Here is a 17,151-nt window from a genome sequence, read left to right on the forward strand (position 1 = left end):
TTGGCTCAGCATTTGGGATCCTCTCTTCTGATATTATATTAACTTTCTGAGTGTATACATAACTTTTATTAAAGGTCCCAACTGTCCAAATACCGCCTAATATTGTGACACTGAAAGTCACACTGACAACAGTCTCTTCAAACATCTGCATTGCATTCAGCAAGATGGTTTACTTATGAATAATAGTCCTGCTCACTTGAAAGATTATGCATCTGACACAGCTCAGTCTGGAGACTGGCTTTATCCCAGAACCAGCATGACTATGTATGCTATTTTACAGGCGCTCAGTGGTGCTTCTTTGCAGATTAAGAGTGCTCCAACCCCTGTAAGGTCTGCCTTAAAAGAGAAAGAAAGAAAAAGGACAAAAATCACACCTTGAGGTCGGCCAGTTTAACTAGAGTTTGTTCAAGATAGTCTGTGTATTTATGGAGATCTGGGCCAAATGTTGTCATGCATAAGATCTATAACACAGCCTCAGGAGGGACAGTTTAATCCATGTCATCCTAAAATATCTTACAGTATCACCATCTAAAAGCTAGATCTAAGTGTTGTGAAACAAGACACATTGGAGTCTACTAACAGCGTTGCCGTTACGTGGCTGTATGACATCATCAGCTATACCTGGCCAACTTTCGGACCACTTGGCCCCTAGTGGCCATGTTACATATGACATCATCGGCGACCTGGCTACTTTCTGGCCACTCGGCCCCTAGTGGCCACGTTATGACATCATTGGTGACCTGGCCTCTTTATTCCGGCAGATGCTATTAGCACCCAGGTGTCCGTAACCAACAATACTATTTGCACGCCGGGTGTAAATAGCCAATATGGCTATTTACACCCGACATCATTGATTGGGAATGTATGTTTAAGTGTGCCACCCTTTTGTTGATGTTGAGTGTTTTCTGTTCTTGTTGTCTTGTCTTTATTTAAAAAAAAGTTAAGCACAAGAAAATATCTAGTTGTTTCCAGTGTTTCCACCCAGTTTTAAAAAGTAAACTATAAGAGAAAGTCCTCAGTCTCTCTCTAGTTGAGTGAAGCAGATAGAGAGAACGTCTACACAATACCATACCATACCAGTCGCAACCAACTGGGACTTACCTGGTAGAAGGTATTTCTTCTTAAATGGAAGAATCACAAGGCTTTGCTGAATTTAAGGGACATCTAAATTTTGCCATCTGGTGTTTGTTTACTGATCTGGTGATATTGTGATCCTGGGGAGGGGGTCCATCTTCTTGGCTGCTCCACTCCACAGGGAGGCCCACGAGGTCCGAGTCCACGGTCCAACCTAGAACAGGAGCTGGTAGGGAGGATGCTCCAGTACTGGAGTCTCTCTAACCGCTAGTCCAAACTGCAGTCCCACATCCTGGTGGGTCGGTGAGCTAAGGAGCCCTCGATGTACCCTCAATGCATTATTTAGCAAAGCAGAAATGTCATCAAAACAACCTTGAAAGGCAGAAATCTGTTCAAAGCAATGCAGTCTTGAGTCAAACAAGCCAAATGTTGTTGGATTGAAGGGTTTCAATGTGAAATTTTATTGAGTCTCATTGTCATCTCACAGAGATATTTTGTATATTAATACAATGGTATTAAGATACTAAAAGCAACAAAACAAGTAGAAGGAATTAGGTACATTTATCATAAATAAAAGGGGGAGGACTTTCATACAAATATACTTTTTTGACTAATTCTAATCACAACAGAAAATGAAAGAGTTTGATGGAAATATGTAAGGTGATTTAAGGTTTAAGGTGATGGATTAATACAGACAAAACTTCCATGAGCAAGTACAGTATTGAGGTTGAGGTGGGCTCCATGTTAGATGTAACATTCATAAAATGAATATAAGGATGAATGTCTCAAAAATAATTTTCAGCACTTCAGTCATCAAAATCATAAAGAACAAACATGAGTTCTCATTAGTCATGCATGACTAATGAGGAGAAACAATTATAGATTATGTATCAAAGAAAAATGTAAAAAGGCATCTATGTATCTTAAAATCAGCTCTATGGCAAAGAAATAGGGAATTAAAAATACTAGCACTTCATAACATGTCCTAACTGTTTACTTTCATGTATCAGACATATATCATCAGCAGAACTTTTTCATTGGTACCACTTTGCTGCATATCAAGTTGACAACAAAAACTGCAAACAGAGCAATAAATATTACACCTTTCATCGATGCACAATATACATATTTCAAATGAGGTACTCTTACTGTATTTACTATTATGTACACGCTTCACAATTTCACACTTGCAAATTCAATTAACTCAACAAAATCTAGACAAAACGGATTCAGATTCCTGACCAGATGCATACGATCGTTTTGGCAGCTGTGGTCAGTCTTAAATTGGGCATCTTCCCAAAATTTGAAGCCAGTCAAATGAAGACTTTCACTTCAGAATATTATCTATGCAAATTAATCCGCTGGCTTTTATTTTGGCAAATGTTGCTTCTTTGATCAACTCACAGCTGTGTGACAAGATTAGTTGACGTTCCACCATTCAGTGCTCTGTGTCTATTTATTTAGCTGGTTATTATGCTGATTTTCTTTTTCGACATTTTTGTGGATCAGCTCAATAGCACACTGACTCTACTCGCTCAAGAGAAAGGAAGCTAGAATGCTGAGATTATGGTCAGAATTCTGAATGGGGAAAAGTCATGGCGGAATTCTGCAAAATTCTGAGATTCAAGTCCGAATTCTGATATTAAAGAAATTCTGACTTTATTTTCCGAATTCTGAGGTTAAACTCCCAACTAAAATACAATTTTCACATATGGCCTTTATCCACTTTCACATTTAAGAGAGCAGTTTTTCGTACTTATTTTTCTAATTTGGGGGGATTACTATAATTTGTCAGTATGAGCCTCCTTCGCTGTCATGTTGCACATCTAATCCACCTCTTACCCAACCCACAAAACACACAGTGACACATGCAGGCACACATTCCAAACTCCACCAATCCTTGGGTGTTAACACATTAGCAGATTTTTCCACATATAACTACATCAAATACCAATTTCACAAATGAAATAAATACAGTGTGTGAATGACATTCTACGTGTCGATAAGCCTGCCCTTTTTGCAAAATAATGTTTGTTTTATAGACTGGATGACAAACGAATAGAAGAATATGGTAAGGCAAAGCAGCTTTGTTTCACATTCTTGAACAGTTCTTCTCAACTGCGTTTGCATCTGTTTCTATTCTGTTTGCAACCCAATTAATTAAGCAGCATACTATTATTATCCAAGGGTTTATTGACGAAAGTGTTTTGAAAGCAGCATAAAGTGTCATAAAATCAGCAAGGAAAACATGTAGGCCTAGGTAAAGTCATCCTACGTCTGTGGATGATTTGAGACTGGTGCTCAAGTCAAAATTAGACGGAAAAATAAAATTGAAGATTACTGTAGTGAAAGTGTACTTTCAGATTTCAAGTTCCCAAAGCACCTGATATGAAATGTTGTTCTGAGAGTCTTCGACATTTGGAAGTTTTGGTCTGTAACATTCCTAGAGGTCACAGCAAGTCCAGAAGGAAAATGTAGTCGAGGCAAAACGGGTGAAAAAAAGACATGGGAATGGGGGACATGTTCCTGCGCTCAGGTTATGCTCAAATGAAAGATAAGGAATTCATCTTTCCAAGTACATCAAAGCAGTAACAGTCCACCAACTGTTTTTGTGGACATCTAACTGAATACCATTATGCTGCTGTGGGCCATTTTAGGTTGCAAAGTTAAACCAGTGGTTGAGAAACGCTGCTCTAAATAGCTGTCTATTACACAATCTGTGCCATGTAAAAGCGACTCAGAAAATATATTGCACACCCAGAGCTGAATATAAAGGCATTGTTGTATGTTACAAAATCAACATGGAAAATATACAAAACATAAAACTGCAAATCTTGCTTGGATCTGGACTGCCATATCCTTTTGAGTTAAGACCTGTGGAGGGGGGTAAAAGTTAATATGGATTGCACTAACAAATATACCTGAACAGACCAATATGTTTTGTTTCTATCTCCTAGTTGCATGGTGCACCGTTACTGTGATTTATTTATTTGGAAGCCCTTGTTAAAGCTCCGCTACATTAATAAACAATACCAGTCACAGAGAGGATTAGTGACAGGTCCCCATGCTTCTCTGATCGAGTCCCGTTGTAATTATTTGCATGGCGTATTGGAGACTTACTGGACATCTTTGGTATCCGGATTGGGCCGCTGCTGCCACCATCACCCCCGTCGGTCAGAGCTTTGATCTCGATGAGGTAGTCCTCTCCAGAAGGGATCTGCAGCTCCACGCTGGTCTTATTAGTCTCCAGCACGCTGGTCCTGCCGTGCCAGTTCTGACGATACACCACCTGGAGGGAGGGAGGAGAGTCACAGCCAGGATCTGAGAAGTAACATCTCATTCCTCGACAGACAGTCATATGAACAAACCTTCAGAAAAATGAACTTACAGTAGCCGACAGCTGTGACTGCAGAAAACTACACGAGAGTGGTGTATGCTACAAAATACACTGCAAAAATCTCCACCTTAACAAGCCACTTAGTCTATTACTGAGTCCTAAAATATGAATATTCTTATTAAAGTAAGCATGCAAATCAACTTGTTTAAAGAATTTTGCAGAATGAAACCTTTTTTAAAGTAGTGCAGTGATCTGCCTTATTTTGACTGGTTTCAACATATTTACACTCATTTCAAGAACATTTATGAAAGGAGTGAAACTACATTGAAACAAGTGGAGTTATCCCAACTCACTGGCAGAAAAATCTGATTTGAAGGCCGAGTATGAGGCTAAATGAGTTATTAAGATGGATGTTTTTTTGCAGTACACAGTCAAACTTGTGTCTACAATTATACAGACACTCCCTCCCCAGAGGAGGCTATGAGTTCCAAATGCCATATCAGGTGCTGGTATGGTCCCTTTGACCCAGACTTCAGACAGACTTTTCACACCGTTAATTTCAACTCAATCAAAATACGATACTCTTTCATAACAGCTCAAAAGCCACAGCCAAAATACAAAACAGCAAAATGTAGTTTTAAAAGGCAGAAAAAATAAATAAGGAAATATTTGTTTACCGTAACTCACACTAATACCTTTGCCGAATTTGAAAACCTTCTCATCTGCATGCACTGCACGCCTACTTAGAGCGCCACTTCACAAAAGAAATGAGCCAGCTTACACATCTCCAGAGAATTGTAAAAAAAGCATAATCAGGAAAACAATACGTGAATAGCATGATCAAAAACTGTTTTCCTCTTCGGGATGGAGAGTATGCAAGGCGGTCGAAAATATGATTAATTTTCTGCACTGGGTGGAGGGAAGCTTTCCCTTTGTGGCACGATGCTTTTCATTTCATCTGGATATATCACCTGGAACAGATCTTTTAATTTTGAGAGGCCAGACAGGACCAATCCATAATGTGACACTGGAGTGCTGAGGTCTATCTTTCCACGGCAACGAGAAAGCCATTTATTGAGATGACAGCTGCTGAGGCTCTATTTGTTTCCCTACTTCTCCATTTATTTATATATTTATTGCTCTGACAAACTCACCTTGTAGCCTGTCACCACAGACTCATTCTCCATCGCCTTGACATGTTCCCAATTTAGAAAGATCTTGGAGTTGGTCAAGTTCCACTCAATATTCCCCGGGGGCTGACTCGGAGCTGCAAGACATGTAATTATATAGACCCCGAGTGGCACAAATGAACGCACAATGCACAAGCCGACTCCACAATCAGTCTCAATTTAATCATCCGGTGTTGTGTAGTCGAACGTGAATGTTGCTCCTCAACCTTCAAGAACACACGGCAGAGGTCAACAAAAATGAAAAGAGAAAAAAAAGCACAGTCTGTAATTTGAATCACCTTTTTCACGTATGGATGTGTAAATAGGGATTAAATGAAAAGTGGATCAAAAAGCAGTCTCTGTACTTTTTAGCATTGGTGGGTGGGAGAGTAGTCTTGATTTAGTTCAGATATCTGATTTGGTCTCAGTTTTGGAATTGCCTCATCATATTGGATTTACTGTAAATACAAACGGACAACTGGGAAAAGCCGCTCACATCAGCCTCCTAGTGGTAATTACAAGTAGGACGTGGGCTCCCAACTGACATCACAAATTGCAGAAATGTGTGGCGGTAAACAGCAGGGAATCCATCAATACATAAATAAGGAGGATTTTGGATGTGGGCGTTGCAACAAGTGAACAGCTGTAGCAAGGAAACATACAGCAGCATGTTATTGTGCTGTGACATGAATGTGGAGTTAAATGTCGACTCACGTGGTTTCCTGGTGGTGACATTCAAAGCCGGGCCGGAGGGTCCGAGGCCGGCGCTGTTTTGGGCTCTGACTGAGATCAGATAGACTGTGCTGCCCTTCAGGCCAGAGAGCAGAGCTGCTGTGTCCGCAACCTTCACTCTCTCCGCCTGGCTCTCCTGAGAGCCCTCCTCCCAAAAGACCACCTAGAACAAAGGCGTGAGGGTTATTGTAGACCTCCGGCCATATTCCCCACACATCCCTTGTACTGCTTTTGTTGGTTTACGTCTGAACCTTTACAGAAAGTGTTCTCCGATCTGTGGTGTGGCGGCAACCGAGGTGCAACCAACTAAATGGATTCAAAACTTTGACATTGAAGGAAAAAAGCTTCCCCGACACATCGCAGGTGCTTTGTGTTGAAGTGTCTCTTGGTGCTTCGATGGTTTTAGCGCCTCGTTTGACAGGATTTCACCACATTCACACTTTTGGCTCAGCATCACTGCCTGCCATTATGGATCGAAATGTATCCATACATGCCTGGAGCTGTTACTGACGCAGGGTTGTCTCTCACGTCACTTTGTGAAACTGCCACAAATGAATACTAAGACAGTAATGAATACTAAGACAGTATTCATTTGTGGCATTTTTACGTAAAACATTTCCGCTTCACTACTCTCTATCGCTGCATCAACAGGAAAATTCCTACATGGACGTATACAGTGTTTTCAACGTTTCATGTTTTCTCATTCTCTTTCATCTCACCACCGACATTTTGTGCTATCAACATATTTAATAATGCAAAATCTATTCATCTAAGCTTTGGATGCACCAGGAGAGTACAGTATGAGCACTGACCTGATCCATTGCTTCAACGACACCAGCCATTCCCAACCTGTGGGTCGGGGCCCACTAGTGGGCTGCGGAGGTATTGCAAGTGGTCGCCATATCATTTGCCAAATATTACGATCTTCGTGATTTGTTTAAATCATTTTTTATTGTGTATGAGAATGCATTTCTCCATTGTTGAATGATTCCGTTATTTAATTTGTAATCAATTATTTGTTAATTAGCCTATTGCAGACAGCCCCTCGCCTCACTTTTAGTTTCTGGTTTTTGCGTGGTGCTGATCTACAGTTCCATTTTTCGTTAAAATAAAAAGTGCTCTGACAGCACACTACTTGGCCTCTGTACTGTTTACGCTCGGATGTGGGCCAAGAACATTTTTGAGATTTCAACTGGGCCACAAGTTGGAGAGGGTTGGGAACCGCTGAACAACACACTTTAGATTAATTAGACAAAAATTATTGTGATATGATGTATTTTTCTCTATTCGAGTGATCTAACATCCTTTACAGTATGTGTGGAAAGGCAGACAATCAAGTCCTTTTGTTTTGATATCTAACATGGCAATGGTACTTGGCATTGGCTTTAGCACTGATGAAACTCTGAAACCAAATACTGATACATAATATAGTCCGTATCACTTGATATCTATCTATCTATCCATCCATCTCAATCTTCACACACAGATAATCTCGGATTTCATTGTCCTCATGCTTTGGGGCCAAGGTTATTTTCTATTTTCCAGTGGTGAATTGCTCCTATCAAATAAAACTGCCTTTTTCGGGACATTAGTTCTATTCTGGATATGAATTCTCCCCACATTATATTCTGCCCCAACATCCTATAAAATGAAATGCATTAAAATAAGGAAGCACGATGCTTTCAAAATGCCACTTCGTCATTGTGACTTTAAATCCCAAATTTCAAAATGGCAAAAATGTGGTTATACTGTATCACAAGAATCTCATATTGATGTGGACATTACTTTTGTGGTCAAATAGTGGATGTTTTAGGCTGTACTGTAAAATCAGCCAGGTCTAGTGGGTTAGCAAGATTGTTTTTTTTCCCTTTGCCTGGCTGCAAATCACACGATCATGGTGCTTCAAAACCCTGTAACAGTGGATGGACCAAATACCGGGAATGACCTCAAAGCTCCTTCACACAGGTCAAGCCACCAGGGCCTTCCATACCTTTAAAACATCACAGCTTCTGGAAAGTAATGTTCTTTTCCTCAAACTTCTTCCGCATCCAAATCCCAGAAGAGTGTTTTTGTTGTGGAGGATAGTGAAGTATGATGTTCACACTTCTTCTTTTTTAGTAGCACTCTGGCAGCGCAGAGTATGCGGCTCTTTTGGAGAGTGGAACAGCTGTGAACAGACCTCTTTATCCCTTAAATTAGCCTGTGAAAAATCTGACGCTCTAACACAAGTTTCTCTTTTTCTCACGTTGAAACATTTCCACATCGTCGCCAGCGGCAGTTGTATTCAAACGAACGATGGCTTATTGTACTGTCAATCATTCTGGGATTAATGTCTATTCCATTGTTTGAATTTTGCTTCCAGCATTATTATTTTATTACTTTTAAGTTTCGCTTCTTCGCTCGTACCTCGTATGCAATGATCCTCCCACTGCTGGACCCAGGGGGAATGGGCTCCCAGTACACCTCGATCTCTGACGCTGACACCGTGCGGGCCCACACTCGCGACGGAGCCTCTGAGGGCTCTAAACAGCAGATCATGAATGATTGAATACAGTGTTGCAATTAACAGTGAAAGGCATAGATCTGCTGCGTGCATTAACATTAACATGTATTTGCTGTTTGAAGAAGTGTGTGCAGGGCGAACGAACGCTCCCACCTTCCTCTGCAGAAAACACTCGGACCACAGGGCTGAACGGCCCTTCTCCGACGCCGTTGTAGACCCCCACTTTCACTTCAAACCGGGACAGGGGTGCGACGCTGTCGTTCCTGTAGGCGTATCTGGAGGCGTCGGGCGACGCCAACACCGTCTGGGTCCAGGTGCTGCTGCCGAGCGGGCGGAAAGCCACAACGTAGCCAAAGTCCTCTCCGTTCTGCTGCTCCTCTGGAATGGGCTGGGAAAGTGACAAGTTTACAGTTCTTAGTGCAAACCTTAAGAGATGTAGCAATAGTGTTTTATGTCTAGCAGCAAAACATTGAGTTGGTGGATGCACCGATTCAGCATCTTTCTGTACATCGAACTGCATCTCCCCGAAAATGTTGTAAAGTCGTCACATAACTCTCGATTTATGCGGGTGAAATCCGGCTCTGTATCTTCATTTTGATATACACAGCGGGGGGTGGTTTGGGTGGGGGGAGTGGGGGGCGGGGGGTGTGTGTGGGGGGCGGGGGTTGTGTGTGGGGGGTGGGGGGTTGTGTGTGGGGGGGGTGGGGGCTGTGAGCAGGCAGCAAATCAGGACAGCGGCGTGTTTAATTAAAGCCCATTTCACCGAAGCCACACCGTTGCAGATAAATCTTCCAGAAGCCCTTTTCTCATCCAAAGAACTGGAGAAAAAGGCCTGTGACCAATGAATGTCCGCTCAGTTGTGTCCGTGTGATCCTCTTACCTCCCACATGATAACGAGTTCTCCCCGACTCCCGCCGCCGCCGCTCACGTTAGCCGGTGCCACCTCCGGAGCTGCACGGACAAGGAAGGGAAATGTAAAGACCGCAACGTCTGAGGGGAGCTGCAACGGATTCTGTTCAGGCAGACCGGCTTTGAATGAGGTGATCCTCACAGCTGCTCCGCAGAGCTACTTATTTACACAAAACAGTTTCATCACGGGGCTGAGGGCTGGCAGTGGCATGTACCACCCATGGCATGTGTACGCTGCTGTTAACAGCGGAGTTCATTATGTCACCTCCATGCGTGAGGCACAACGGGGAACGTGTTTCTCTGGTGATCCAACCAGCGGGATGGAATCGCTTCCGCTAACTTTCGCGCCGTTGCATCGTGCCGATGTTTCACATGTTTCACATGTTTTCTGCTGCTGCAGCCATTCATTAATGATGGCGAAAAGTCCCAGAGCGCTGACACCCGCACATCCTCAGTCTGAATACTTAAATGATTACAAGTATAATACTAAAGAGTAGTTGTAATAAGGGGCGGACTGGGATCATAATTCAGGCCGGGCATTAGATACCAAGCAGGCCGAAAAATTTGGGCCGTTTGAAGCCAGATTTGGGCCATTTGAAGCCCAATTTGGGTCATTTGAAGCCAGATTTGGGCCGTTTGAAGCAAGATTTGGGCCGAGTCCAATTTTACAATGAGATGCACCCACTTTGACCCTGAATAAAGTAATAAAACCACTAGTAAACCAGTAGGCGGCACCTGGCCTGCTGTTCAGTGAGTGGCCTGACTGCGGGCACACACATTTTTTTTTTTTTGCAGGCCAGGCCAGGCCACCGGGCATTAGCCCGACGTGCCCGATTATGCAGTCCGCGCCTGTTGTAATACTGTAATTTTAAAGAGTAGAATGTGAAAATAGGGCTTCATACACCTTGTCATCTCCATAGGATGAATAAATCATAGTAGCTTGTCTCCTGAAATCATTAACATCTGTCCATATGTCACTCAGGCAAGTTAAGCTGCTGTTGTCTTCATTAAGTAAGTTAGCTATGAGAAATGCACAATAACATAATATAACCTAATAGACTGGCGTGAAAACAACAGATTTCAAATAGTGAACGCACTGAAGGAAAGTGAAATTAATCAGACAGTTTAATTACATTTCCTAAGTGGGACTGATTGATTTGTCAAGACAGGAGACAAAGCGACGGGAGGGTACCTGCTGCTTCGGTTCGAATCTGTTTTGATGGCATGCTGGCTTCTCCTACGCCGACACTGTTGATTGCCACCACCCTGAATTGATAATCCACCCAGGGGTTCAAATCTTTCACCGTTGCATGCAACATCTGTCCAGGCACAGAATCAGGAACTAGGATTAAAGAATTTAGAATTGCGTTATGTCTTTTTGAGGCACATTTCAACAACAAACAGTAGAAACGTTTCACAAGAGGCTGAAGTAACTGAAACGGTGACACAATGTAAGTAAATAAATTAAAGATTTTCTGAACACTATTCCAAATCATTTTCTGGTGTAACATCAGGAAATCTACAGGATCTCTTTATTCAACTATCGATATTCAATATTTCTGGTAAATATTTAATAGAGGATAAGGAATGGTAAGGGCAAGCTGATATCGTGGCACGGCAACACTCTCTATAATAACGTTAAGTAAGTGTCATAATAAGTTCATGAGCGTCAAGTGTTTGACGGTGGTGTTGGTGTTCTACCTGTTCTGACAGTCTGCCACCCGATGGAGAAGGGGGTCCTGGCCTGCACTGTGTATGTGGTGACGGGGCTGTGGTGGTCGGGTCCAGAGCCCCAGGACAGCTGCACAGTGGTGTCAGTGATCTCCGTCACTAGCAGGCCCTCCGGGGCACCCGGCGGCCCTGCCATGGCCACAAACAAGGACAGACACCTTCATCAGCTTCACTGTGCCACGGCAGCCCAAACCCAATGCAATCCATCAGAGTTAGCTTCAGACTCAAAGCACACAAAACACGTTTCGTGCTTCATAACTCGGCTAATGATACCTCAAACGAGGGCTGCTGGAGATATAATGGGTTCTATTGGGAACGAGAGTCAAATTAATGCACTGATTACTAGCAGAGTTGGCTTATAATGTGTTGGGTTAGATGACATCGGTTTCCCGATTTATCAGGCTGTTATTGGTCTTTTATTAAAACTCAGGTAATGACCATGTGGTTCGCTGCCAATATGATGAAGGTTCTTTTCTGACCACAGCTACATAACATGAGTCTGTAAAGCCTCAAGCCTGCAATGAAATTTTATTTTCTATGCATGGTTCATTTAATCCGTTAATTCTTCAGTTATGTGTTGTATAAATTATAAAAGCGTTAATGTATCAGCCTCAAAGAGCTGCAAAATCTAAAACTATTTCATTATCTGGGATTTCAATGGAGACTCTTAGTGTGCCATGGTCTCAATGCTGTTTCAGAGGCGTTTCCACCCTGAGAAAGCAGATTGTGGGTGAATCTCAATACTGTGTGAAAACATATAAAGCTTTGAGCATTAGCAGAAAACAGTGGGGGTATGCACATGATGTCACTGCATGGTCACACCCACTGAGTGGCAGCAAGACTGATTTTCAATGCAGTAATCAGGCTAGATAAATGACACCTGCTGCTCCAAACAACAGAGAGGAACCTGCTGAATGTTTTGCCCATAGGTTTTGCCACTCAGTCCCGATTGAGGGACGGTGTTCCAGTGGGAAAGTGACGTCCGTCCATACCCTCTACTGGCAGCTTTACTTTAATTGGTATTGCCTTCAAAAACCCTTATCTATGGAACCTAATATAATCTACCTATCCCAGTATCAAGTAGTGTAACAGAGCACTACCGTAGTTACATTTCAGTCATGTTAACAGATACAGTACATGTACCACCCAAGACAACAACAAAAAATCGTCCCCTTTAAATATCAGATTGAGATGATCCAAAACCTACACGCCACCCCATCCCCTGATCAACTGTCCTCATAATTAGTTGTGAACACAATGTGCTCGACTAGATGAGAACATGCAGAAAGTGGACCTTCTCATGGTGGAGGTATTCCCACTACTTTGCTCTTGGATATCAACTGATCATTCAGTCAGCAGCACACCATCAACTTTGATTAATTTGTCACAATTTTTGAAGCTAAGAGAGAATGCAATAAATCTGAACGTATAACAGAAAAATGTATAGAACAACTACGAGAATGAATGACTGCTTCCTGGGAGTAATAAGTAATGTTACGTTTGCACAAGTAATACGTAATTTATTCGCTTTTTATGAGTAATGAGCTCAACACTGCTGATTAGTAACTGTCAAACTGTAGTGGATGCTGCTAGCCTAAGATGCCATATTGGAAGTAAATCACTTGGTCAGTCCCGTAAGAGACGATCCAAGAGAAATCACGGATGCTGCGCACACCACCATCTTCATCTACTGTATGCATATTAAAAAACTTAAAAGGCTGAAGTTTCAATATCAAGGAAGTCTTCCTCAGAGACACCAGCAGTCACTGACACATCAGTTATGTTCAAGTATGAAAAAGAAATAAAAAATCAAATCCATGTGTGAAGGTGGTGTCTGATGGCTTGGATAGTCTCTGAAGTTTCCAGGGTGACTTACCTGTAACTCCTCAAGTACATTTAATGATCATGGAGCCTTAAAAAATCCTACTATAAAATGAAGGAAACTCTGTCCGTCTGTCTGTGCAACATATAGCCTATGTCTGCAGCGAGTTGACTGATCAATCTGAAACTGCACATGGGTATTGAGTATTGAGTAGGCAGGGACTGACAGAGCAGAATTTTACATTTTCACACATTTAAGCCGTTTATGAGCATTTATGCCTTTGCCATCCGAGGGAAAAAATGTGGGCGGGACATGAGGTCGCCAGCATGGGGAAACAAAATCACACCCGGTGTTTAAAGGAACACTCTGCCCATTTTCAACCAGCTTTGTATCATTAGAACATCAGTAGTATATCAGAAAACTGTAAACTGTTTTGAAGTCTGTCATTTAATATGACAGTTATTGAGTGTTAAAGTGTGGACCAGTGACATCACTGGTCCACACTAACTCAAATTAATAACTCATTAGCTCAAATCAACTCTTAATAACTGTCAAACTAGATGAATGATGAATAGTTTGACAGTTATTGATAGTTGATTTGAGTTAATAACTTATTTGAGATAGTGTGGACCAGTGATGTCACTGGTCCACACTTTAACACTCAATAACTGTCAAATTAAATGACAGACTTCAAAACCGTTTACAGTTTTCTGATATACTACTGATGTTCTAATGATACAAAGCTGGTTGAAAATGGGCGGAGTGTTCCTTTAAGAGAGAGTAAGGCTTAAGCGGTGCAGGTTTGCAGGTCCAACCCTTGTCATACACCCCCTCTGCCCTCTCTCTGACACTGTGAGCACGTGCGTGTTCTGAGCCGCTCTCTCCATAGCATGCCAAAGTCTCGCCAATGAGGAAATGAATTCTCCATTCATTTCCAGACGTTTCTTAAATTGTGTGTGTGCTTGTAAGCCGGTTTGGGCTGCTGTGGCACACTCTCTCTCTCTCTACGCCTGTGTCACTGTCTGTCTGTGCCGACCGGTGAGCTGGGGGAGTGGCCTAGACTAAATCTTGCCCACACACACATCCCGTGCTTAAACACAGTCACTTAAAGAAGCAGCTGCAGCGTTTCAAAATGTGATGATAGATAGAGGGAGGCAGCACTGCTCACACCTGCAGCCCATCGGTTAATCAGGGGAACAGCAGAGGGAGTCTGGTAACACCTGTGACAGATCAGGCAATCACCCAGTTTCCAAGCATCCTTATCCTTTCAAGTGAGTTTCCGTTATCACTGGGGAAACGCTGGGTCCCACAAAGGGGATCAGAAAGGCTCACTGTTCTTTCACCCTTTACTGGGGAAAGGCTAAAAGCCAGAGACCCCAGACAGGAGGAATCTTTACTTAACCTTTGACCCTTTCCCCTGAAACCTTTTTGTCTGCGTTTCCTATTTGATTGTGAATCTTGCCTCCACGCCCCCCTGGTTTGCCGGTGTGTCTGTCTGTCTGTGTATCTCCCCAACGGGTTGGCCAATCAATCTGCAACTGTGCATTGGCCTTAATCATTGGCTTAGGCATTAACTCATTGAGTGCCATGGACGTCTTTCGACGTCCAATTAAATAGTGACGTAGAGTGCCACGGACGTCTTTCGACGTCCAATGCGTTTTTTGACGGTGGGACGTCGATCAAAGCCTTCCGCAGCTCCTGTACAACTATTGTAGCTATTGGAGGTCTATAACCTATTTTACAGAACCCTTAGGTGGCGACAGTGCTCTCCACTAGGTTAACAGAAAGGCAGAGAAAAACAGAGAATAAGTCGTTGGGGAAACGGAAATCGCATCGCATCCGTATGCATCGATATGCATGAAGCGTTTTAACGTTAGATGTGCCTGCAGCAGGCAGCAGCCAATCTGCTCCCACAATTGAGCTCCTCCATGTCCGCTGCGACAGGCTGTCGCCGACAGCCCATTCGCATGATCAGCCGTTATTATTCTCAACTGGAAGCATACAGTAGTAGCCGGTGACAAACACACGTGGAAAAAGCTGGATGTCGCCGACGCGCACCCTTCACAGTGCAGAGCAAACTCAGCAGAGAGCCACCTCCCATAAGGAGGAGTGTGCAGTTGAGGCGGGGCGGGGCGGGGGGTTGGCACGCAGAGCAGCACACAACACTGACCCAGACAGACCCAGGCAGCAGGACAGGGTTGGCAAACGCAAGCCAGAATATCCGATGCCCACCAGCAGCAAATCAAGATCAGCAAGAAGCTGCAACCAGCAGCGCACGCAGGGGCCAGCGCTGCTGGTTGCAGCTAAAAATATTATTCTGCCAAACAAAATTCCCTGGCCTTCACTGTTTTATTGAAGGAAATTATTTTTGAGGTGTGACTACATCAGAAAATTAGCTTCAGAGTCAGTGATGTGTTTGAAATGTTTAATTTCACAAAAGGGCCATTATCTCAGCTTCTAGAAAAAAACTGCTCTTTTTTGTTAAATCAAGCTATCTTCTCCGGCTGATAACTAAAGAACGGAAAATGATATCAATAAACCTGTTTTTGCTGATGATAGAAAAGAGTCTCATCGTTCTTTTTGCGTGTTCATTGTTTACATAGTAATATCACACAATATTCTGTGGGCCTCGAGAAATCACTGAAAAAAGCTCTGAAACTCTGGCACTGGGAGCGTCCCTTCTCCAAAAGTGGCTGGCACTCAATGAGTTAAGGCAGGGACCGATCATTTAATTTCCCCAAATGTAAGCTGTTTTTGTGCACACATCCCCGGAAGTCTGCACGTATGTATGGGGCGCACACATCCCCGCGTATGAACTAGTAATTCTATAATTTCAAAAGTGCATAGTCGTCAATCTGACGATACATCAAAGCTGTTTTTCCCAATCCCTGAAAACATTTTGAAGATAATTTTGATCTGACAGCTCTGTGTGTGTGTGTGTGTGTGTGTGTGTGTGTGTGTGTGTGTGTGTGTGTGTGTGTGTGTGTGTGTGTGATAATCTCCTCAAATGCACCCAGAACAACAAGAACTAGAAAAGCCCCAGAGAGAAGCGCTACATATAAAAAGTAAGGCGTACAGGCATACATACCTCTGACGATGAGGTCTGCTGCAGCTGAAACCGTGTCGACTGCAGTGTGCACCATGCACACATACTTCCCAGAGTGCTTCAGCTGAATGTTCCTCACCATCAGGTCCCCTGAAGATCCCTGATGATAAGGGCACATTTTCATCAGCAGTCTGCAGTGATTGACCACTTTGAAGCACCGGCACAACATAGCGGGCATCTGACGATATTTATGATTTTCAGCTCGTTTTAGAAAAACGCTGGGAGAGTAACTGTGACTTCATCAGTGCCTTTGTATAAAAAGAATGGTTACTTTTGCTCCAGCTTAGCAGTTTTTGTGATGACGCTCACTGGAAAATGTCAAGTGATAAACAAGCTACTTCAGTGCTCAACCACAGGGAGCATAAATAATCCTGTAATCAGACACATTTGTGCTCTTTTGTTCAGGTAGCCGCCGATTGATTTACTCATACACTGAGATCACCTCCAGGCTGGGGACATTTCATCTCTGTTTAACCCCAGGAGGACACACAACATGGTATGATCTCGGGTTTAACCCCAGGACACACAGCATGGTATGATCTCGGGTTTAACCCCAGGACACACAACATGCTAACAAATTATCTCGGGTTTAACCCCAGGACACACAACATGCTAACAAATGATCTCGGGTTTAACCCCAGGACACACAACATGGTATGATCTCGGGTTTAACCCCAGGACACACAACATGCTAACAAATTATCTCGGGTTTAACCCCAGGACACACAACATGCTAACAAATTATCTCGGGTTTAACCCCAGGACACA

General features: G+C 43.0%; 1 protein-coding gene across 1 annotated transcript in view; it reads right to left on the bottom strand.

Annotated features, from left to right (window-relative positions):
- Window positions 1-240: 240 nt before the first annotated feature.
- Window positions 241-17,151, bottom strand: part of cntn6 (contactin 6) — a gene marked incomplete at both ends in the record, with an annotated part of 39,603 nt that continues 22,692 nt past the window's right edge. The window contains 12 exons of the mRNA XM_083660611.1: window positions 241-336; window positions 1,194-1,288; window positions 3,913-3,948; window positions 4,195-4,363; window positions 5,566-5,678; window positions 6,295-6,475; window positions 8,719-8,834; window positions 8,969-9,203; window positions 9,696-9,766; window positions 10,917-11,066; window positions 11,426-11,584; window positions 16,366-16,483. Of these exons, the coding sequence (XP_083516737.1) occupies window positions 241-336; window positions 1,194-1,288; window positions 3,913-3,948; window positions 4,195-4,363; window positions 5,566-5,678; window positions 6,295-6,475; window positions 8,719-8,834; window positions 8,969-9,203; window positions 9,696-9,766; window positions 10,917-11,066; window positions 11,426-11,584; window positions 16,366-16,483 (1,539 nt within the window). The remainder of the gene's footprint in view (window positions 337-1,193; window positions 1,289-3,912; window positions 3,949-4,194; window positions 4,364-5,565; window positions 5,679-6,294; window positions 6,476-8,718; window positions 8,835-8,968; window positions 9,204-9,695; window positions 9,767-10,916; window positions 11,067-11,425; window positions 11,585-16,365; window positions 16,484-17,151) is intronic.

The sequence above is a fragment of the Poromitra crassiceps genome (assembly GCF_964638095.1).
Source record: "Poromitra crassiceps genome assembly, chromosome: 25".
In the NCBI taxonomy this organism is placed as follows: domain Eukaryota; kingdom Metazoa; phylum Chordata; class Actinopteri; order Beryciformes; family Melamphaidae; genus Poromitra; species Poromitra crassiceps.